Source organism: Schistocerca gregaria, chromosome 10 (genome assembly GCF_023897955.1).
Source record: "Schistocerca gregaria isolate iqSchGreg1 chromosome 10, iqSchGreg1.2, whole genome shotgun sequence".
Classification (NCBI taxonomy): Eukaryota; Metazoa; Arthropoda; class Insecta; order Orthoptera; family Acrididae; genus Schistocerca; species Schistocerca gregaria.
This window is the reverse complement of record NC_064929.1, coordinates 141,813,560-141,838,177: the sequence shown is the minus strand read 5'-3', so window position 1 is coordinate 141,838,177 and position 24,618 is coordinate 141,813,560. Positions and strand designations below refer to the sequence as shown.

The following is a 24,618-nucleotide window of genomic DNA, read 5'->3' as shown; positions in this document are numbered from 1 at the left end:
TGGTTGTTATATTCTTCATTTGTGTGGCCATAGCATCCGTAGTTGCTTTATAATTCATCAGGGTATTTTTCATCCGTCGTTGCAACCACAAAAATGCGTGATTTTCACCAGACGCGTTTCCTTTTATTGCGGTAAAGCATCATCAGTGGTCTGTAATTAAGTTATTTAGATTTTCATTTGCTTTTTAGATCGAAAAACAGTTCATTAAGAATAGGTTGATTTGCACTTAAGGTGATTTTTCGGCGGATTTCTCGTTTATATTTGGTTGCTGTCCTCTGCTTGTATTTATGAAGTAGTTCCTGGAACTTTTGCAATCCTCTGGATGTTGCAGTGTGTGCTTCCTCACAGGTAACACATTTTAGTGTTTCTGTCCTGGGGCGGGTACATTCCACTGATCTGTGGTGTCCTGCACAACGGACGCATCTCACTACCATACTCGAATAATTCTCAATTTGTTGGAATGTCGGCATCGGACAGCACCGTCCTTGCTGCTGTATGTATCAACTCGCACTCTTGTGTAGATGAGATAGCGGACGTCATAGATTTTGTCACTGTCCTTTCCTGTAGGCAGGGTGACACGGTAAACTGGTTCGTGTATGAGCTGTTTTGTATTTTTGGCACGAATTTTAAACTGATTAACTTGTAGGACGCTGAACCCTTTCTCTTGAAGGTATTGAAGCAATTTTTCTCCTGTTACTCCTCAGGCAGAAATTATGTCAAGAGAAAAAACTTTTCATTGCCCTTTGCTCGTCAAAGGTCTTGAAATGGTATTTACTGTGATACCTCCTTCTTCTCAGCAATCTTGTTCCATGGTCGCTTCACCGTCAGTGTTGTGGCATTGTTGTCCTTCTGACTCATCCAATAGTGGACTGTTGGAAGCTGCTGCTGGATTCTCAGCGTTCTGTCTAGCTTGTTGGACGACATGTCGCATTCCCTCGCAGATTTCTTTCTATTTCTTTTGGTGGGTAAAGACATCTTCATACAGTTTAGACGCATATTTCCATTCTTATGGTTTAGTACGGCGCCCGTGAATGTCCTAACCTGGGAGTCTGATGTTTCTCTCTTTAAAGTCAGTACCGCCATTAGTCAGTTTTTTTATTTGCACTGTTAAATTTACGCGATCATGATTTCGGTTTCAAAGTGCCATTATCAAGTGTTTTAATGTTATACAGTGCCTAATATGGCATACTGTCGTATTTAAAATACATTATTAGACACATTGTCTAAGGGTAATCTCTTCGAATACCTTCGTAAATGGACGTTCGTGCTACCTTTTTGACCTTCGTTAACCTTCACAGACCTTACTGTTACTCATCACTGGACTCGTCTCGATAGACGCTGCTAGATTGCGGGACGAGCAAAAGCTCTAGAACTGGGCTGCAATCTTTTACTTATTAGTTACCGTTCTTACACAAGATCGGCACCCTCGGAGGTGTTTCAGTCCATGTTTCAAGCTTATTTTTATTATTAAATTCCACAGTGGATTAATTACGCCACGAAAAGTCATTGTGGTAGTACCAACAAACAAAAGTGATACACCACTGTGTCTCTGCACAGCATTGGAAGACTGGGAACTCTCCCCACATCGTCGCCATACTCACTAACGGCGGTCGTCCGGGGCAGCGCAGAACCGCGATTCATGGTGAACATAATACAACTCCATTCGTTAGGAGTCCGTGCTTTCCAGTCATGGCACAACCTCAAATGCAAACGACAGCCTAGACACGGATGGCAGTTCCCTAGTTAGGCTACTGCTAGTCTGTGACCAATGGTGTAGGATGACCCAGAATACTGCAGAGAGTGCATCAGTTGTTCTCTGATGACAGGCAGAGATGCGAAGCTGTTGCGATGTGCTCGGTGCACAATACGGCGATCCCCTCTCGTACCGGTCATATGTGGCCGACCGGAACCCTCGCAACGACTATACTACCCCTCACATTCCCGTGCAGTAGTTGGCCACGAAGAGGACACTTCCTAATTGTGAGGTGCTGACAGTGCTGTCTCAGATGAGTACGCGATACCCCCATGTGCCAACACTGCCTACCTGAGACAATAAGCTGCATCCACCAATGAGATGCCGACAATCCTGCCGTAATCTAACATGCCACCAAACTACCAATGCTCTGCAGCAGAAACTGAAAATCATTTACTCTCCAGCTGAGACTGTTCTAAAGGCTTTCTTTCCATCGTAAATGGACGGCCGATAATGAACAAAAAACTTGAGATTTTGCATTTGGATGCAAATGGACTGCACACAAAGAAGACAGCGTGCACAGGTTTCATACATCGCTACTAGATAGACATCGCCCTCATTTTGGAAACACGTCTCCGAGAAACAACTGCGTCCTGGATGAGAAACATGCATGTTTGCAAGACGGAACAAAAAGGACAATGAGGTGGAAGGACGACTGCCCTAGTCAAGAGAGAAATATGCTACCATCATTGACAGCTGGCACGGCTGTGAACACTTGAAGTCACAGTCCAAATAGCAATGCTGCCCGCCTGAGTCCAGAGAAGAATCTCATCCCAGATGACATGCGTATAGTACTTAGGTAATGACAGGGTAGTCCTAGGAGGAGACTTAAATAGCAATAACAGAGTGGAACACGGGAAAAAAAAACGAAAAGGTTAGATCCTGTTTGACCACAAAGCAAACCTCAACATAACAGTTCACGTATCGAGAGAACCAACAATTACACCTTACTTCACACATCTGGACCTCAATGCGCTGGACATTTGCAGTAATTAAAAACGAAATCCTAACCTGCAATTGAGGACGGCCAACAACTTATCCTCTGATCACAAGTTGTCAGTTTCACAAACCAAACATTGACAAACAAAATTAAAAACGGAAAACAAAGAGCAGCCTACTCAGCACTTCTTCCCAGACACCCAACTTTGACAAATTCCTACTACTGCTTCAGGAACTGAACGTACGAAACAAAACAGAACTCATAATCAGTGGATTCGTGTTCGTAACCTGGAAGACAAGAGAGAGGCCCATATAGTGACCTGTAAACTCCAGAAAAGTGTGAAAGAATGGAAACAACAATCGTAGGGGAGGACAGGATGACAGAATTTCTGCTACAAACGAAAGATAAATGCAGATAGTAAACAATGGCTGACAGAAGCATCCCCCTAAAAGGGCAATTCGAGGACCAGATGGGCTCATTTGTGACTCACTCACTCAGGCGCTGAAACTAACCAGAAGCAGATGTCAACACTCCTAACTGTGCCCAACGACAACAACCTACACCACAATTATAAACATACGAGGAACGCACTTGATCCTGGTGCATAAGGTAAAGCTAATATTACAACAATATTAACTCATACTCCTCATGATGACATATTGAAACACAGTCTCTTTATTTTTATAATATTGTAGGCATTTGCAAAATTTTGCACAAACCACCATTGCTCAACATAAACAAACATAACAAACTCCAGTTAAATAGGAAGAAATATATTCTATCATATTTCCGAAGTGTATGTGGGTCAGCAATAATTCACCTTCCAATACTTTACTCTTTAACTGTACAGCCATGTTAAAGGCAAATCAGTGACCGAATTAAATCCAGTTGACAAAACATGCTGGTTGGAGTTATGATTATGGAGTGATGTAAAGTGGAAATGTCATGTAACAATAGTTGTACATAAGGCAGATGTCATACTGTGTCATTGGAGGAGTCAGAAGTGTAATTCAATCACAAGAAGGCACTGGTAGCTTATGAAACCAGTCTTTACTGTTCAACCAAAACTCGAGTATTACTCTTCAATCTGGGAGCTGTAGCAGGTATGATTAGGAGAGAATACAAAGAAGAGCAATGCATTGACACATTTAGTAAGTGTGAAAGTATCATGGACAAGAGTGTTCCCTTATAGAAAAACTACGCATGTAAGATCAAGGGATTCATCGAACTCCCATCTTGCCCTGCCACACTGATAGACGTATCTGCTGGTATCAGTTTAAGGAAAGGATATCGATTGCTGTTAGTAGCAAGTTTACCAAGAAACATTTGTTGTGAAACCTCAAAATTATTCAGCTGTTTGCTGCTCTTCCCTTGGAAACTAAAAATGCTAGATGGCCCTGCATTTTAAAAGCTTACAGTATTGCTGCATCTTCAATTTATGTTTCTTTTATCGTATTACTAGCTAATGTCAAAAACTACTGAAAATGTGTATTGCGGAAGTATTCACATGGATTTGAATTTTAGCTGTGACATTCAAATACGAAGGTGTGCTGAAAAGTAATGCCTCTGAATTTTTTATGTGAAAACCCTTAAAGCTTTTTCAATAAAACAGACTTTGTTAAAAATCTACGTCTTTATTCTTCAAGTCTACATATTTATTTCTCAGCATAGTCATCCTGACAACACACATTTCTCCCAACAAGAGAGCAGTTTATTGGCAGTGTCATTGTAGAGTGTTTGACTTTGTTGACAGAGCCACAACCTCACCTCCTCTTGCGCCACTGAGTCACTAACAAAGTGAAGTGCTCAAAGGTGTTCTTTAAGTTCTGGAAACAGATGAAAATATGATGGGGCCAAGTCTGGACTGTACACAAGATGATCGATGACAGCAAACCTGAAGTGCCAGATTGTTGCAGAAGTAACAATGCTCATCTGTGTTCCAACATTATCATGCTCAAGGAAAGGGTGCTTCGTGTGTGGACAAACCCTTCAGTTCTTTGCTTTCAGTTTTCTGTAATTGGAAACTCGGGTTACAGCACACTGTTTCTCATGCACCATCATAGTAACATTACAGACTGCCATGTTACACACTACAATTCAGAGTGCTGTATCAGGGAAGCAGGAAAGACAACTAGGTAATATGCTTGACCTGTAGTACCTCAGACAATATTGAGAGCAGAATAAAAGAACTGTAGGCATTATTTTCAGCATGCCCTTATAATATGCACAAATCTCATGCAATCTATACTCTCTTGGTTAAGAACATTGCAGGGAACCTAAGAGCAGATTGACTGAAAATTGCATGAGCTTTTGGCTTATAGACTCACTCCAGGACGTTACTCAACTTTGTTAATTTGTAATAGTTTACAAATTCTGTAGTTCACATAGTTCATCTTTTATCGGCTATTGATTTTGTGATTGTTTTGTTTGTATATAATTTATCATGAGCAGCTTCTATTAAAATATGCAGTACTACATTATACTTATGTAGCTGGGAATCCCTGGCTTATGACTGTGGGATTCATTTTTGACATTAATTATTGAAAAGTTACCAATTTATAATTAAGAAACCTTGCTCTTTAATTTGGGTGTCAGTAGATACAGAAAAATCAGTCAATCAAAAGTACATTGACAGATCCCAGAAATTTACAGTAGTTTGTCTATAACTTTCACTAAAAAATTGGATCAATTGAGATCTTCAGTTAACAATATCTTTTAAACTAATTAAGTTTGAGCTAATGTAAATATATTACAGTAAAGAAGAAGAATAGTTATTTTATTTGGAATTAGTCTCTCCTTCCAGATTTACCTATTTGCTCATAAGATAATTTTATAGATCCATTTCTGATGAAACTAATTATCTCATTGCAACCAGGATAAAAATGAAAGAAAAGCTTTTTTATAGTAGTCATTCTATTGTTTCACAAAAAGTATTTATCTTTAAAATTTGTGAACTTTTGCACTCAGACCACTTACAAACATTTCTTCTGCTGTCATGTTGGTACCTCAGAAACAAAGTTTTGAAATTATTCTGTAGCTTCTTGAGATATTGAAAACTGGTAATCACATACTTTTTATTTTGCATATGGAAACAAAAAGAAGTCACTAGACAGAAAATCAGGGGAATATTGACAATGAGATTTTAATTCCATTTGTTTTTCATTCAAATAGTGAGCTTTTTGAGATGCTAGTGACAGCTGGCATTATCATAGTGAAGAGTGATCCTCATTTTTAGTAGTTTCATGGATCACTTGTTGCAAATGGACTGTTGTACAGCACTCAGCATTAACAGATTTTCTGTCCTCTAAAACGATGGTCACAAGAAGTTGAGAGAAGGGCATCATGTCATAACTGCATCAGTTGTTTTCAATTCATCTTGGAACGCTCAGACAAGTGATTGGTGCTTACAACCAAAATAAGTATGCTCTTATGATGCTGTATACTAACTTTGCATTTTTTGGTTAAGTCTTTTGACCACTTCCTTAAAACATGGATCTTCAGTCAAATGATGTGAATCCATTAGGAACAGATCTTTTTCACGATTAAATGTTTATGCAAAATTGGATGGAGTATGGTCTTTTAAGGATTCCTCTATCTCAAAGGTAAACCACATGCCAAACCTCGTCAGTTACATAACACACACTGTCAATGTTTTTCTGAATGACAACCAATTGCGGTCAGTCTTCATGAATTTCACCACTGACTGAAGCATTACTGTGATGAAATTCTGCAGATCATTTAAAATGAGTCTTTTCTGAAGATAATCAATTACAAAAAGTAGAATGATATGATTTGAGGCACTGTTACCAAGTAAAGCCTTTATGAAAATCATAAAAAATAATTCAACAAGAAACTTCATGCGAAATGACATTTTCTTTAAACACTCACTATAAACAAATTCCTTGTCCAGTTTCTGAGCTGTCATTATTTAGCAATAACAGATGACAAATTTTGAAACAAAAGTAATCTCTCAACTCAATGGCGCCATCTCTTGCTCATTCTTAAAAACAGAAGAACAAGCCTCGTACATTAAAAGACAGGTTCTTTTCCAGGTAAACCTCATATGTAGCACACACTGGCGCTTATGATAGTCTCTCTCAAGAGATAATGCTAGTTCACTTGACAGCAGTCTGTCTGATGTGTGCTGCTAATGCGTGTGTCTAACCTGGAAGAAATTATGAAAGCTGCTCATATTTCCATTTCTGTTTTCGTTCAAGGGAGACTCAGGAGGCCCACTGCAGTGCCCCTCTGGAGATGGGACATGGTTCGTGGCCGGCATCACGTCGTTCGGGTCTGGCTGTGCCCACCCCGGCCTGCCGGACATATTCACTCGCGTCTCCCACTACCTGGCCTGGATACACGACACCATCAATAGCACCACATATGAATCTGTTCAGTGAAGTCATCTCAAGTTGAAGATGTGCCAGTAGACATTTAGAGTGCAAAAAAAGCAGTTTTCAGTGGTTCCTCTTTACAGATGATTAAAACAAAGTGTGAAAATGATTATTTTCATTCCATAAATGACTTTCAGTGTTACAGAGTGGAAAGAGAGGAGCAATAATTAATGTAGTGCTACAGATATTTAAGTTGTTCATTGTCTTACAAGCTCTGTGTGTTTTTATTAAGTAAGAAAGAAAAGTTATTTATTTGTAATACTATTTTTTTGTTTTAGTACCCTCCAGGATTCCATATACAATGTCCATGCCATTCTCGTGCTGCCTTTTGTTGAATTTCTTCGTGGCTTCCTCTTCTTTCCTTTGCGGAATGTAAGTCAAAAGTGACAGGGAAGATATATATTGTGCGTGCTTTCACAGTGAGAGGCAGCTGTCATAAAAATTTTCTGGGAACAAAACTGATGTTTTAAGTCACTAGAACCACACACTAAACATTGAGTTCCCCCCTCCTCACTCTGTATGACTGTGTTTTACAATGTGATATGGCATTAAGTTCAGAAAACTTTTATATTAATAAACAGATAAAAGATGTTGAGAAAGAAAAGTAGAATAGTCGACTAATGTGTTACAGAAATTCAGAATCTGATGAATATTATTTATTTAATGCTAACTAGAATGGCCATTCCATGGCAGCATTCACTGTTTTCCTTTCTCTGCTCTTTTTACCCACCCCACCCCCCTACACGTGACTACTGCATTGTCTTCTCATCTCACACTTTCACGTATCAATTTACCCTTCATAAACTGTAAAGGTGCCTAGGGTAAAAATGTAGAGGAAGACAGTGATTGGAATATGTATAACAAATAATTAAGAATATATCTAAAAACAAAGATGATGTAACTTACCAAACAAAAGCGTTGGTAGGTTGATAGACTCACAAACAAACACAAACACACACACAAAATACAAGCTTTTGCAACCCATGGTTGCTTCATCAGGAGAGAGGGAAGGAGAGGGAAAGACGAAAGGATGTGGGTTTTAAGGGAGAGGGTAAGGAGTCATTCCAATCCCGGGAGCGGAAAGACCTACCTTAGAGGGAAAAAAGGACTGACTCCTTACCCTCTCCCTTAAAACCCACATCCTTTTGTCTTTCCCTCTCCTTCCCTCTCTCCTGATGAAGTAGCCGTGGATTCCAAAAGCTTGAAATTTGTGTGTGTGTTTGTGTTTGTTTGTGTCTCTATCAACATACCAACGCTTTTGTTTGATAAGTTACATCATCTTTATTTTTAGATATATTTTTCCCACTTGGAATGTTTCCCTCTATTATATTCATATCAAATAATTAAGAATGTCGGTTGAAAGTGCTGCTCTGAGATGAAAAGGTTGACGCAGGAGAGGAACTCATCAGAAGACTGATGACTAAAAAAAAAAAAAAAAAAATTAACATGTATTGTAATTAATATCTGAAAGTGAAAAGAAGCTGGAATGGGATTATTAAGCTTAAAGAGAGAGAACAAAAAAGGAAGAATGTATCTGACTACCACAGCAAATGCTGGGAATACCTGTGGATGAAGATAGAGCCATTTGGGTCATCAGCAAAACAGAATTCCACAAATTACAAGGTGGAAAAAGAAAAAACATTTAGTAGGAATGTTCTGGAGCCATAATACTGTTCTTCTCATTTATTCTCTTCAGTATATTTTCACTATATATGAAGGTTACTTTAAATGTACAGTGAACAACTTGAGGGCCACTTTAAAATTAAAACTACAGCTGTGAGGGGAATTGTTTGTCGTATTTAACAATCATACTTCAATTGATGCAAAAATGCTGACCATATCACTGCCCACTACAGAATCAAAAATATATGGGATATATGTTCAGACATGATTCAGGTAAGCGTCAGTAGCATTTTTTGGGCAAACTGAAATCAGCACCCAGCTCACTCTCTAGTTCAATATAAAGTATTTTGATAGGGTTTAGGGCGGAGATATGGAGCTATGGGCAGACTTCGTATTGTAAATATTTGCCTGTACTACCTTATGAATATTAAAAATGAAATATAAATCATTATGTTGTAACTCTACATTAAGTTACTCCATGGAAAAACTCTCACAAATATTCAGGTTTGTAAGTGTAATTTGATCAATCTTAGGATGAGAATTCAATATCTCCTTTGGTTGTATCATCAGACATACAGACCACAATTACACTACACTAATACTTGCAAAATTTGTTAAAAATTGTTTTGCCATACCTTTTACAGCCTTGTAGGGATTGTAGACGGAACTTAGTACATTCCCTGACATGGATTCAAAATTTTATCTACTGCTTGGATACAGAATAATTGTGAAGCTCATATCACTTTGAAATTACCCACTTCATGGTATGGTAGAACTGCACAACACGTGTACTGAGAATGTTTTTCCAGATCAGTCCATACATAACATTTCTATCCTACTTGGCTGTGGTGCTCCACAGATGCACAACAGGATTTCTGGAAGCATGTAAGACAAAACACCTTGTGCAACGAACAACAGCATTAACACATGGAGCTGCTCCTGTGCTGGATACACGTCAAAATGCATTCTCTACTGTGTGTCTACCATGAAGTGGGAGATTTGAAAGTGGTCAGATCTCCAAACTTATTATAGATCCAAAGGGTACATTTCCTGACACAGGTTCCTTACAAACCTGTAATCAACTTATCTAGTTTATTGTGTATCATGAGTAATTTATTGGTGCAATACAGATTGCAATATGTCATTAATATGTACTAATTATATATATACATCTCAACTTGTTAACTTTCACAGACAAGATAGTCATTCTTCATTAAGTCATTTTATTTTTATATATTTCATAATGTAGTGTGGGGAAAAAGAAGAGATCTGACAGAGTTTCGAAACTCATGTGTGGAATGTCTTCAAATTATTATGGTCACTATGGCAGAGATTTTACTCTAGTGATATTACAACCAGATTATTTTCCTCGGATCATAATGCAAAACAGCCCGAAGCAGGTACAAGTCCAATCTTTAGATATAATATAGAAGAGATACTATTGTTTAAAATGCTATCACAAACCACATAAACCAATGTTGACTGTCAGTGCCCAAAGTTTTTGATTGTGTGGTCCACACAACTGCACAACTTAAAATATTGTGACATAGTAGACACAACCAGTTCATCATTTTTATAAAATCTATATAACAGAAAGCAGCATGTCAGTTCCATTTTGATTACATACCAACAGGCATTCAGAATTTGAAACAACCCACATGGTGTACTACAGGTTTTTATTTTGGATTCTACATTGTTTCTGATTTACTTAGATGACCTCCAGCATGCACTGTCAGCAGATGAAATGCTTTTTTTGGTTCTTCCAGGTGATACAAGTATTGGAATAAAAAGTAGGACCAGTCTGGATGCCACCTGGTAATAAAAATAAATATCTGCATTTACATACATACACCGCAAGCCACAATATGGTACTTGCCAGAGGGTACACGTGTATCATCTTTCCTGGCCCTCTGGCAAACAGAGCAAGGGAGAAAGATTGTCTGTATGCCTCTGTATGATTCCTAATTCCTCGTACCTTATCTTCCTGGTCCTTACCTGAAATGGATATTGTTGGCAGTAGAATCAGCCATCAGCTTCAAATGCTGGTTCTCTAAATTTTCGCAACAGAGTTCCTGAAAAAGAACATTGCCTTCCCTCTAGGGTCTCCCATTTGAGTTCCCAATGCAACTCTGTAGGACCAGTGTGTTGTTCAACTCTACCAGAAACAATTTTTGCAACGCGCCTTTGAATTGCTTCAATATCTTACTTTAATTCGACCTGGTTCAGATCCCAAGTACATGAACAGTACTGAAGAACAGGTCACATAAACATCCTATATGTTGTCTCCTTTACACTTTCCTAAAATTGTCCCAATAAACCAAACTCGACCATTTGCTTTCCATGCCAAAAAACTTATGTGGTCATTACATTTCAAGTTGCTTTGTGCAGAACTACACCCATATATTTAAATGATATGACCATGTCAAGCAGGATGCTGCAAATGCTGTATCTGAACATTATTCGTTTGCTTTTCCTATTCATCTGCTTTAACCTATATTTTTCTACATTTAGAGCTAGCTGTCATTCATCACACCAGCTAGAAATTTTGTCTTAACTCATCTTGCATGCTCCTAGTGTCACTCAACTGTGACAACTTACCGTACACCACAGCATCATCAGAAACAACCACAAATTGCTGCCCACCCTGACTGGAAGATCGTTTATGTATGTAGAAAATAACAGTAGTCCTATCACACTTCCCTGGGGCAATCCTGATGACACCCTTGGCACTGCTGAATGGATGTAAGTGCAGCAGAGACAAATGGGAAAACCTTTATAGTAACAATATGGGTTACAAATAGGGAAATTCAGTGATATAAGCGACTTTAAAAAGGGCAAGTTGTTATGGTCTGGCACTGGGAATGAGGATCTCAGAAATGGCAAAACTGACTATCTGTGTGTTATACACTCCTGGAAATGGAAAAAAGAACACATTGACACCGGTGTGTCAGACCCACCATACTTGCTCCGGACACTGCAAGAGGGCTGTACAAGCAATGATCACACGCACGGCACAGCGGACACACCAGGAACCGCGGTGTTGGCCGTTGAATGGCGCTAGCTGCGCAGCATTTGTGCACCGCCGCCGTCAGTGTCAGCCAGTTTGCCATGGCATACGGAGCTCCATCGCAGTCCTTAAGACTGGTAGCATGCCGCGACAGCGTGGACGTGAACCGTATGTGCAGTTGACGGACTTTGAGCGAGGGCGTATAGTGGGCATGCGGGAGGCCGGGTGGACGTACCGCCGAATTGCTCAACACGTGGGGCGTGAGGTCTCCACAGTACATCGATGTTGTCGCCAGTGGTCAGTGGAAGGTGCACGTGCCCGTCGACCTGGGACCGGACCGCAGCGACGCACGGATGCACGCCAAGACCGTAGGATCCTACGCAGTGCCGTAGGGGACCGCACCGCCACTTCCCAGAAAATTAGGGACACTGTTGCTCCTGGGGTATCGGCGAGGACCATTCGCAACCATCTCCATGAAGCTGGGCTACTGTCCCGCACACCGTTAGGCCGTCTTCCGCTCACGCCCCAACATCGTGCAGCCTGCCTCCAGTGGTGTCGCGACAGGCGTGAATGGAGGGACGAATGGAGACGTGTCGTCTTCAGCGATGAGAGTTGCTTCTGCCTTGGTGTCAACGATGGTCGTATGCGTGTTTGGTGCCATGCAGGTGAGCGCCACAATCAGGGCTGCATACGACCGAGGCACACAGGGCCAACACCCGGCATCATGGTGTGTGGAGCGATCTCCTACACTGGCCGTACACCTCTGGTGATCGTCGAGGGGACACTGAATAGTGCAGGGTACATCCTAACCGTCATCGAACCCATCGTTCTACCATTCCTAGACCAGCAAGGGAACTTGCTGTTCCAACAGGACAATGCACGTCCGCATGTATCTCGTGCCACCCAACGTGCTCTAGAAGGTGTAAGTCAACTACCCTGGCCAGCAAGATCTCCAGATCTGTCCCTCATTGAGCATGTTTGGGACTGGATGAAGCGTCGTAACACACGGTCTGCACGTCCAGCACGAACGCTGGTCCAACTGAGGCGCCAGGTGGAAATGGCATGGCAAGCCGTTCCATAGGACTACATCCAGCATCTCTACGATCGTCTCCACGGGAGAATAGCAGTCTGCATTGCTGCGAAAGGTGGATATACACTGTACTAGTGCCGACATTGTGCATGCTCTGTTGCCTGTGTCTATGTGCCTGTGGTTCTGTCAGTGTGATCATGTGATGTATCTGACCTCAGGAATGTGTCAATAAAGTTTCCCCTTCCTGGGACAATGAATTCACGGTGTTCTTATTTCAATTTCCAGGAGTGTATTATCACAACCATCTACGGAAAGTGGTTGAAGGATACTGAAACCATTAGGCAACATCCATGTCTCATCACAGATTATGAACATGGAGCTCTGCAGCAGACAAAGACTATGAGTTCCCATGTTGACCCAATCACATAGTCAATTAAGGTTGCAGTGGGCATGATACAACTGATTTTGGCCCTGTGAATTGATGGAAATGTGTTGCCTGGTCAGATGAATAACATTTCTTGCTGCAGCAGGTCCACAGTCGTGTCCAGATACGCCAACACGCTGGTGAATGTCTGCTCAAAATGTGTGTTGCACCATGAATGCAGGCCAGTGAGGGCAGGATAGAGGTAATCAAGGTACCCTCCATCACACGCCGTCAGGTGGCTTGCGGAGTATGGATGTAGATGTAGATGTAGATTATGCTATGGGGGCACTGCTCTAGACTTTTGCAGGACCTATGGTGATAATCGAAGGCACCACGACAGCTGTGGATTACGTGAAATTATTGCTGACCACCTACGTTGCCTCACGCTTCATACTTTCCTGAAAGTGATGGCGTTTTCTGGCAAGATAACTGTCTGTGGCATGAGGTCAGTCATACTGAAGTGATTTCAGGATTGTGACAGTGATCTCACATTCAGATCTTGGTCATGAAATTCATCTGATATGAACTCAATGGGACCGTGTCGGGGGCCACTTCAGCTGATATAAGCCACACCTGTAATTTAAGAAAATAACATAACTTATGTGCAGACATCTGGTGCCACATACCTCTAGAAACCTAGCAAGGACTTAACAAATCCAAGTCAAGCAGAACTGCTGCTGTACTGTGTTCCAGAGGTGGACCAACATGCTATTAAACAGGTGCTTTCGTTTGTCCTTTTATGTGATAACATAAACATATGATGCAAGGCAAATGGATTAACATTAAATTTTGATGCAGTTCATCATATACAATTCAGTGCTTCTCATAGAGGTCCACAAGTTATAAAAATAGTCTACTCAAACAATGAAATACATGATTTGTATTCTGTTAAGTTTGTGGGATTACCTACAGGCAGTTCACAAAATTCATTGGAAAACCCACACCCTAGAATTATTTAGGCGTCTTTGTTTAGGCACATTTCCATTTTTAAAAAATGAAGAAAATAGACTGTTGTGCGTATTTCCGTTCCCTGATGAGTTACTTAAGCATCCTCTGGGGAACTCACGTAGCAGGGATAGCATTTTCAGAATATAGAAGAATATTGTAAGAGATATCTGTGGTTGTAGTTCTAGAACATTCCGCAGTAAACTCTTCAATAAAGTTCAACTGCTTCACTGTATATACACTGATCAGCAAAACATTACAACCACTCGCCACTGCAACCTCGGATGCCATCTGGCGTTGTTGCGAGCGCATGATGTGGTAAAAAAAGTATGTAAGCAGAGCTGACACAGATGGGGGATCACACTAGCACAGACATGGGCTGCAGATGTGGAAATCCATTGAGATAACTGACTTTGACAAAGGGAAAATTATTATTACGCAGAGCCTGTGAGCAAGTGTCATAAAAATGGTGAAGCTGGTCTAATGTTCACATGCCACTGTTGTGAGCATCTATACCACTAGGTGCTAAATGATTGGACGTCCATGACTCTTCATAGAATGTGGGGTTTGAAAGCCTGTCTGCTCTTTTAAGTATGGTGGATGATGATTTGTGGCATCTCTGCTGAGAGAGCACCATGCTGATGCATGCACAAGTGTTTGGAGCACACCATTCATCATACATTGTTGAACATGAAGCTCCACAGCAGACCATCCGTACGTGTTCACATGTTGACCCAATGACATTGGCAGGCCTTCTAGGCACTACAGTCTGGATCCGCGCGACAGCTATGGTCGCAGGTTCGAATCCTGCCTCGGGCATGAATGTGTGTGACGTCCTTAGGTTGGTTAGGTTTAAGTAGTTCTAAGTTCTAGGAGACTGATGACCTCAGATGTTAAGTCCCATAGTGCTCAGAGCCATTTGAACCATTTGAACCAATGACATTGTCAATTAAGACTGTAGTGGGCACAGTACCATAGGGATTCGGCCATCATCGAGATGAACAGCAACTCGAAATGTGCAGTGTACCGCAGACACAGGCTGGTGTGAACAGTATTATGCTATGTGAGACTTTCTCCTGCACTTCATGGTACCTGTGGTAGCAATCGAAGACACGCTGACAGCTGTGAACCACTTGCTTCCCTTCAAGCTTATGTCTTCCGTCTTCCCCAAGGCAATGTCATCTTTCAGCAGTATAACTGTCCATGTGTCAGAGCCAGAACTGTGCTACAGTGGTTTGAGGAGTATTACAGTGAACTCGCGTTGATGTCTCAGTGACCAAATTCTCCTGATGTAAATCCTATGGATCCAAACTGGGGTCATTATCAGGCGTCATCACCGTGTATGCAGATCAGCGGCCCTTTATTTAGGTGAACTGCAGCCCTCTGTGTAGACGGCTAATACCACATACCTCCACAAACCTAACAACAAACTGGAATGAGATCTTTCACTCTGCAGCGGAGTGTGCACTGATATGAAACTTTCTGGCAGACTAAAACTGTGTGCCGGACCAAGACTCGAATTTGGGACCTTTGCCTTTCACAGGCAAGTGCTCTACCGTGAGAACACTTGCCCAGGAAAGGCAAAGGTCCGGAATTTGAGTCTTGGTCCAGCACACAGTTTTAAACTGCCAGGAAGTTTCCTACCAACAAACTGTCAGATTCCTAATATGCGGAATTAGTGATGCGTTTCGTTCCAAAGTGGGGCAAGCAAGTTATTAAGCTGGTTATCATAATGTTTCACCTCATCAGTGTATGTTCAGGGTATTTCTCATAACAGTTGTCAGGTGCATTTTCTCTGGTGTTTCAGCAGATATTTGCAATTTTGTTTTTGCACTGTGTGGCTGGACTGAGCCCAAACAGTGGAAAACATCAGTTTTTTTTCCAATTACATACAAAATTATTTTAAAGCTGAATTTTACAAGCCTATTCAATAGAGTGATCACAGATTAGCCTAGTGCGACACCTGTTTTTTTTTTTTTAATATATACATATGAACATGAATTGTAATACTCGAAAAATAACCGGTACTCCGGCAGCAGCGTGGCCTGTGCTGGCTGCCACCACCACCCATGCAGTGCTATTGAGCTGAAGCTGGATTGCTGTTTTTTCTTTGCACGTTACTGTTGCTGTTAATGCAAATCACTAAAACAAGTATCGCACTAAACTAATCTGGGATTGCTGTGTCAAATGGGCACATAAAATTCTGCTATAAAAATCATTTTGCTTGTAACAGGAAACAAACACTTTCTGTTTATACTAGGCATCAGCTGATCACCACTATTTGTTTTGGCTGACTCCAGCTACACAATGCAAAAACAAAGTTGCAAATATCTGTGGAAACACCAGAGTAAATGCATCGTATGCAAGATCTCCCGTATATTCATTAATGTCGTTTGTAATTACTAATATTTCTCTTTTCTGAGAATACAATAAAAGCATAAATATAATACTAGCACCAAAGCACCATTAGTTCTTAAATCTAAGCACAAGGAGTATTGAGGTACATGAATACATATGGATTCAGCAATCTCTAAGTTTATTAAATACCTGGTAGATAATCTGGCAGCATCTTAGACTGAATTGAAGGACTCTTGTAGAACTTCTGTTGAACAATTCCTGGTATTTAAATGAAAAGTGTTATCACAGAAACTCTTAAAATCAGTGTTTTAGGTTGTATCATGGACCATCTTGCAGGTGTGGGGATAAGAATAGGCCCAAGGTATTCCTGCCTGTCGTGAAAGGCGACTAAATGAAGTTTCACACAGCCTTAATGTGATGGTCCCCTGTAGGGTCTCTCACTAGGAAGGAGTCCCTTGTGTCACTCCTTTCCCAGGTATCTGCTAGTGGGTAAGATGATGGCCACTAGTGGCTGAAGAGCTCAAAAGCAGTGGGTCGTAGGGCTTCATGCTCATCCTCAGTCCCGGAAACTGAGCCAGTGAAGTCCTCCAGGCCAGGGAAACCTAAGGAGCAGCGAGAGAAATCCAGAAAGAAAACCCATAAGACCAAGGATACTGTGGTGGCACCCACACCACTGCTCCCTACAAGCTCTGCATCTGAGTTTGAAGTGGAGATTCTGGCGTCCGCTGAGAACCTAGATCTCACCAGACCCTCAAACACAATGTTTATTGACTGAGTAGACAAAAAGTCGGTGGCAGCAGGTGACCCTGAGGTGTAAACTGCCTCACTGAATGTTCCATGCCTTCCCAGTCTCACGATGACATCATCCTCCAATATGGTGCAGTACCCCTGAATGTATAGATGCACTGATTGATCAACTCCCTAAACCTTTCCTGCGTTTGGGAGATTTTAACGCCCACAACCCCTTATTGGTGGCACCATGCTTACCGGCCAAGGCAGAGATGTTGACACTTTTCTGTCTCAGTTCTACCTCTTCCTCTTAAATACTGGGACCACTACACATTTCAGTGCGGCTCATGGTAGTTATTTGGCCATTGATTTATCAATTTGCAGCCCAGAACTTCTCCCATCTACCCACTGGAGGACATATGATGACCTGTGTGGTGGTGACCCCCATCTTCCTGTCACTACCCCGGTATCAGGCCCACAGACACCTGCACAGCGAACTGGGAAACTTTCACCTCTGCTGTTACCATTGAGTCTCCTCCACACGGCAACATCGATGTGATGGTTGAGCAGGTGACTACAACAATTGTTTCTGCAGCAGAAAACGCGATCCCTCGCTCTTTAGGGTGCTCAAGGCATAAGGCAGTCCGTTGGTGGTCGCCGGAAGTCGCTGAAGCAATTAACGAGCGTCGGCGAGCTCTACAACGGCATAAGCGGTACCCTTCCTTGGAGCACCTCATAGGCTTTAAACGGCTCAGTGCCTACAGTCGCCAACTTATCAAACGACGGAAGCAGAAGTGTTTGGAGAGGTATGTTTCGACCATTGGGTGCCATACGTCACCTTCCCAAGTCTGGGCAAAGATCACGCCTATTTTCGGGTACCAGACCCCAGCCTTTTGCACTCTCAAACGGCTGCTGGAAGAGAAAGTCTTCTCATTCACTACACGCCACAGTGAATCATACATCGCCCCATTTACAGAGTGGGAGATCCTCAGTGCCATTGCACATTGCCCAACACAGCTCCAGAGCCTGATCGGATCCACAGCCAGATGATTAAACATCTCTCATCTGACTACAAGCGACATATTCTCGTCATCTTCAACCAGATCTGGTGCGATGGCGTCTTTCTATCGCAATGGCGGGAGAGCACCATCATTCCGGTGCTCAAACCCGGTTAAAACTCGCTTGATGTGGATAGCTATCGGCCCATCAGCCTCACCAATGTTCTTTGTAAGCTGCTGGAACGTATGGTGTGTCGGCAGCTGGGTTTGGTCGTGGAGTCACGTGGCCTACTGGCTCCATGCGAGGGTAGCTTCCAGCAGGGGCGCTCCACCACTGATAATCTTGTGTCCCTCGAGTCTGTCATCCGAACAGCCTTTAACAGGTGCAAACACCTGGTTGCCATCTTTTTTAATTTACAATAAGCATATGACACAATCTGGTGATATAATATCTCTCTATTTTTAGTGGCCATTAACGGTCTAGCAGCAGCTGTCGGGCCCTCCGTCTCACCTTCTCTGTATGCACACGACTTTTGCATTTTGTACAGCTGCTCCAGTACTGGTGTTGCTGAGCGTCGCCTACAGGGAGGCTTATGAGGCGCAGTCATGACCTCTAGCCCATGGCTCCCAATTTTCCGCCATGAAGACGTGTCCCATCGCTCCACGCTGCTGCAGCTCTACAGAGCCCTTATTCAATCCCGTCTTGACTTTGGGAGTGTTATTTATGGTTTGGCGGCACCCTCAGCATTGGGTTTGTTCGACGTATTGCACCATTGCAGAGTTCAACTAGTGACAGGAGCTTTTAGGACGAATCTGGTGACAAGCATACTGGTAGAGGCTGGAGTCCCTCCATTGAAGATCCGAAGTGCACAACTGCTCGCCATTTACATTGCACACATTCATAACTCTCCTGAACATCCTAATTACCGTCTTCTTTTCCCAACCTTGACGGTTCACCTCCCGCATAGGCAGCCCAGGTCAGGGCTAACAACTGAAGTTCACACGCGATTGGTTCTGTCTGAACTGGAGTTCTTGCCTGTACCACCTCTCCTCAAGGTCAATTCACGTACACCTCCATGGTGTAGCTGTATGCTGAAGCATCACCTGGACCTTTCACATGGGCCTAAGAACTTCGTTAACCCTGTGGCTCTCTGCTGTCACTTCCTCTCAATTATTGAAGTGTTCCAGGGCTCTGTAATGGTTTGTACCGACTGCTCGATGGCTGATGGTAATGTTGGCTATGCCTTTGTTCACAGAGGCCACACTGAACAGCATTCCTTGCACGGTGGCTGCAATCTATTCACTGCAGAGCTAGTGGCTATATCTCGAGCACTTCAGTACATCTGTTCATGCCCCGAGGAATTGTTTCTTCTGTGTACTGATTCCTTGAGCAGTCTACAAGCTATCGACCGGCGTTACCCTCACCACCCTTTGGTAGAGTCCATTAAGGAGTCCATCTATGCCCTGGACCAGTCCCACCATTCAGTGGTGTTTGTGTGGATCCCAGGACACGACGGAATCCCAGGCAACGAACTTGCTGACAGGCTGGCCAAACAGGCTACGTGGAAACCACGTCTGGAGATGGGCATCTCTGAACCTGACCTGCATTCTGACTTACGCTGCAGGGTTTTTCGGCTGTGGGAGACAGAATGGCATAACGGTACATACAACAAACTGCGTATCATTAAGGAAACCGAGCAAGGTGGCGCAGTGGTAAGGCACTGGACTCGCATTCGGGAGGACGACGGTTCAATCCCGAGTCCGGCCATCCTGATTTAGGTTTTCCGTGATTTCCCTAAATCACTTCAGGCAAATGCCGGGATGGTTCCTCTGAAAGGGCATGGCCGACTTCCTTCCCCATCCTTCCGTACACCGATGAGACCGATGGCCACGCTATCTGGTCTCCTTCCCCAAACAACCAACCAACCATTAAGGAGACTACGAATGTGTGGCAGTCTTCCATGCGGGCCTCTCGCAGGGAATCAGTTGTCCTCTGCCGGCTCCGCATTGGCCACACTTGGGCGAACCACAGTTACCTCCTGTGGCGTGAAGACCCACCTCAGTTTCGGTGCAGTGCCCAGTTGACAGTAGCCCATATTCTGGTGCACTGTCCCACTTTGATGGCCCAGCGATGAAATCTTGGGTTACTGGACTCGTTGCCGCTCATTTTACGTGACAATTGTGTTTCTAGGTCAACAACATTCCTCCAGTCAAGTCTTTTGCTCCTGCAGTGAATTCTGGACTGTTTTGAAGATTTCTGATAGACTAAAACTTTGTGACGTAAACCCAGAATGTTTCTGTATGTGGCCAATGCTCTTGCTGACAGTATGACTCACAATCCACTCTCACAGTGTCTATTCCGCCAGTATGCTCTCTTTCCTATCTTATGGATGTAAGTACTGGTCCAGTGCCCATGTCTGAACTGCCAGGAAGTTGCCATTAATTTAGGTATAGAGCTCCATTAGGTCACTTCTGAAAGTACCCATCTATGGCTGCAGTTCTTCTTCATGTGATTTAAAAATATTTTCCAGCCATAAATATCTTTTGACGTGGAAAGAGGCTGAAGTCAAGAGTGGGTTACAGCTGGTGAGCAAGGTGGACAACCCAACACTTCAAAGCGCTCAGGTTTTCCATTGTGGCATCTTCTTTGTGAGCAGGCATGTTGTACTAATGAAAATCATTTTCAGTCTTTATTTTCTGTCAATCTGGGCCTGCCCTTGTAAGTGTTCACAGTAGGTGGTGGGAGTGGGCACTTTTCCCACTGCTTGAACCTGAGAATATAGACTTTATATTTATTACAATATTGTTACCCATTTTAGCAATCACTGCCTGCAAATCCTACTAATTAGCAGATTTAGTATTGTTACAATAGAAAATACTTCATGCCTTTCTTTTTTTAAGTTTCTTTCTGTTTCTCTACTTTGAAAAGTATTAATGTAGTGTTTTTCCTGATTATTTTGTGTGTGTTTCAATAGGATTTTCTCCATCATCTGGATTTTTTATCTGTTACAGATTTTAATTTTCAGTAACAGCCTTCAACATTGGCATATTAATAAAAATATTACCTTAGAATTAATTAAAAGAAAATATAACTTCAGATCATTGACTGAAAATAGCTGTTTTCATATTCATACTAATAATATTGAGATATATACTTATACTAATTAAATACGCTTGCAAGATACATTATTTTATTCATATCATTCTTTAGTTCCTGTGTCAATAGACTTTCTTAAACTAATTGTATCAGTTTTTGTTATGTAAAGAGTAGGAATTTTAGAATAGTGCCCCCTCGTGGAAAAATTTATGTGGATAGTCATGCCTGTCTTAATATATTTTTGTTTTTCTTTTGTTCCAGAAAACTTTCTTTTAACTTATGATTTTTTAAAGTAAAAGTTTTCTGGATATAGAGTTGTAACACATTTGAAAAAAAAAAATGGCTGTGACTGACATTCCAGCCCCAGTCACAGGCCCTTCCTGCAAATCTACTGGCCATAGCACTATGTCACAAATGTTAAAAACTGTTGATAAGATTGGTCTCCTATGGTAGAAGAAATGGGAACTTCATTAGATTGTTTTACTATACTGAAAGCAGCTATTTAGCCCACCAGTTCCACCAATGTACGCTTTTGCTCACTTGCAGTAAATCTGTCACACACTGCAGTACGTACAGCACAGTACCAGAAATATCTGACCAGATAGACAGTGGCTGATGTTTGAGACAAATGAGTATTGTAAAAATTACCCGCCTTATAGAGCTTAAATTTGATGATTCTACCAAACTGTGATGCTACATTGTTTATTATTTGTTTGGCAGCCATAATCAGTGGAAGCTCTCAGCAAATTTGAAAATAAGGATAAAACTGGTCATTGTTATGTGATACAATACTTTCATTTGAATAGTCATAGACGTTTGATCATGATGAGATCCACATCCTTCGTCAAATTTTGAAATGAAACTGTCCCACATGCTGACTGCAGTTGCCTGTACTTTTAGCATGCCACCCAGCACTAGTGGGAAGGCTGGTGCGGTGTAGAAGATTTCAAATTGTGACAAGAAAAAGAAGTAAGAGAGGAAGGAGAGCTACGTCACCTACACCTACAAGGTGATGAAGCAGGTGCTCCCTGACACCGGCATCTCATCGAAGATGACGAATGCCGCAAACAGTTTTGAGAATGACATTTTGGAGTGCACTGTAGCTGAAGTGTCAAGCCTCCTACACTACGATGAGCACTCGACCATCATGTCCCACGAGTTTCAGACTGCCGTGCTGCTTTTGCTGCCTGGCGAGCTGGCCAGGCACACTGAGCGAGGGCATCAAAGCACCGACCGAGTACGTGAGCTCTGAGTAAGGTGGCTCTGAACGTCGATTGGCAAGAAACGTTGTGGCCATCCTTCTGTATAGAGAGGCAAATTGGAGCAGGCAACAAAAGGCATTTGATACAGTTCCGCACTGTCGCCTGATAAACAAAGTAAGAGCCTACGGAATATCAGATTAGCTGTGTGGCTGGATTGAAGAGTTTTTAGCAAACAGAACACAGCATATTGCTATCAATGGAGAGACGTCTACAGACATTTAAGTGACCTCTGGCATGCCACAGAGGAGTGTTATGGGATCATTTCTTTTCACAATATATATAAATGACCTAGTAGATAGTGTCGGAAGTTGCATGCGGCTTTTGGCGGATGATGCTGTAGTATACAGAGAAGTTGCAGCATTAGAAAATTGTAGTGAAATGCAGGAAGATCTCCAGTGGATAGGCACTTGGTGCAGGGAGTGGCAACTGACCCTTAACATAGACAAATGTAATGTATTGTGAATACATAGAAAGAAGGATTCTTTATTGTATGATTATATGATAGCAGAATGAACACTCGTAGCAGTTACTTCTGTAAAATATCTGGGAGTATGCATGCGGAATGATTTGAAGTGGAATTATCATATAAAATTAATTGTTGGGAAGGCGGGTACCAGGTTGAGATTCATTGGGAGAGTCCTTAGAAAATGTAGTCCAGCAACAAAGGAGGTGGCTTACAAAACACTCGTTCAACCTATACTTGAGTATTGCTCATCAGTGTGGGATCCGTACCATATCGGGTTGACGGAGGAGATAGACAAGATCCAAAGAAGAGCGGCGCGTTTTGTCACAGGGTTATTTGGTAACCGTGATAGCGTTACGGAGATGTTTAGCAAACTCAAGTGGCAGACTCTGCAAGAGAGGCGCTCTGCATCGCAGTGTAGCTTGCTCGCCAGGTTTCAAGAGGGTGCGTTTCTGGATGAGGTATCGAATATATTGCTTCCCCCTACTTATACCTCCCGAGGAGATCATGAATGTAAAATTAGAGACATTTGAGCACGCACGGAGGCTTTCAGACAGTCATTCTTACCGCGAACCATACGCGACTGGAACAGAAAAGGGAGGTAATGACAGTGGCATGTAAAGTGCCCTCCGCCACACACCATTGGGTGGCTTGCGGAGTATAAATGTAGATGTAGATGTAGAAATGTCTGTTTTAACAGCCCAAAGTGGAACGATTTTATTTAAAGACTTTAAAAAGGTCTTAGTCCAAATATTATTAAAGATGAGCTAGATTCTACTCTGGGGGAGAAGGATGGAGGTTAGTTTGCTCCTTCATTTACAACTGTGTGGATGGCAGAGTTTTACAAAGAGCATAAAAGTTGCCAAGATGAACACTGCAGTGGCTGACCAAATGAGGTGACCATGCCAGAAATTTTGAAGAAAATCCACAATACAGTATTAGATGATTGTAAGCTCATAGTGTACAAGCTAGAAGACATTGTAAGCATTTCAGAACGTGCTAGACATCATGCACTGGCTGAAAACTTGGACATGAGAAAGCTGTGTGCAAGACTAGTACAACACTTACTCGCAATGGAAGAAAAACAGCGCTGTAAGAATGTTTCAGTTGTGTTTTGGTGTTGTTTCATTGCAGGTAAAGCCGAATGTTTGCATTGGTTCACAACTTTGGGTGAAACATACCTGAGATGAAGGAACAATTGAAGTAGTGGATTGAAAGAGGAGAATTGGCTCCAAAGAAGATGAAGACAGTTCCATCTGCAGGCAAGGTCAGGATGTCAGTTTTTGGATGCATGTATGATGATTTTCACTGATTGTCATCAGAAAGGAAAAGGACTCAATGGCAAGTTAAAATAAGTTATTGCAGTGTTTGATGAGTGATGGAATCTACCAAAATATTTTAGTGAAAGATAAAGTCTTTTTTTTTTTCAACGCAAAAATGCACCAGTTCACAAACCATAATTTCCATCACCGAAATCAATGAATTAAAGTTCAAATTGCTGCCTCATACACCCTATTCCCCAGTATTAGTCGAGTCTGATTATTTTCTGTTTGCAAACTTGAAAAAATGGCCCAGTGGCAGAAGATTTGCCAAAT

The 24,618-nt window shown here is 42.1% G+C and overlaps 1 protein-coding gene across 1 annotated transcript in view; it reads left to right on the top strand.

The window, feature by feature from the left end:
• The window catches only part of LOC126293675 (serine protease 33-like), a 185,437-nt gene extending 178,091 nt beyond the window's left edge, over positions 1–7,346 (top strand). The window contains exon 6 of the mRNA XM_049986968.1: positions 6,911–7,346. Within this exon, the coding sequence (XP_049842925.1) occupies positions 6,911–7,093 (183 nt within the window). The 3' untranslated portion in view covers positions 7,094–7,346. The remainder of the gene's footprint in view (positions 1–6,910) is intronic.
• Positions 7,347–24,618: the final 17,272 nt, after the last annotated feature.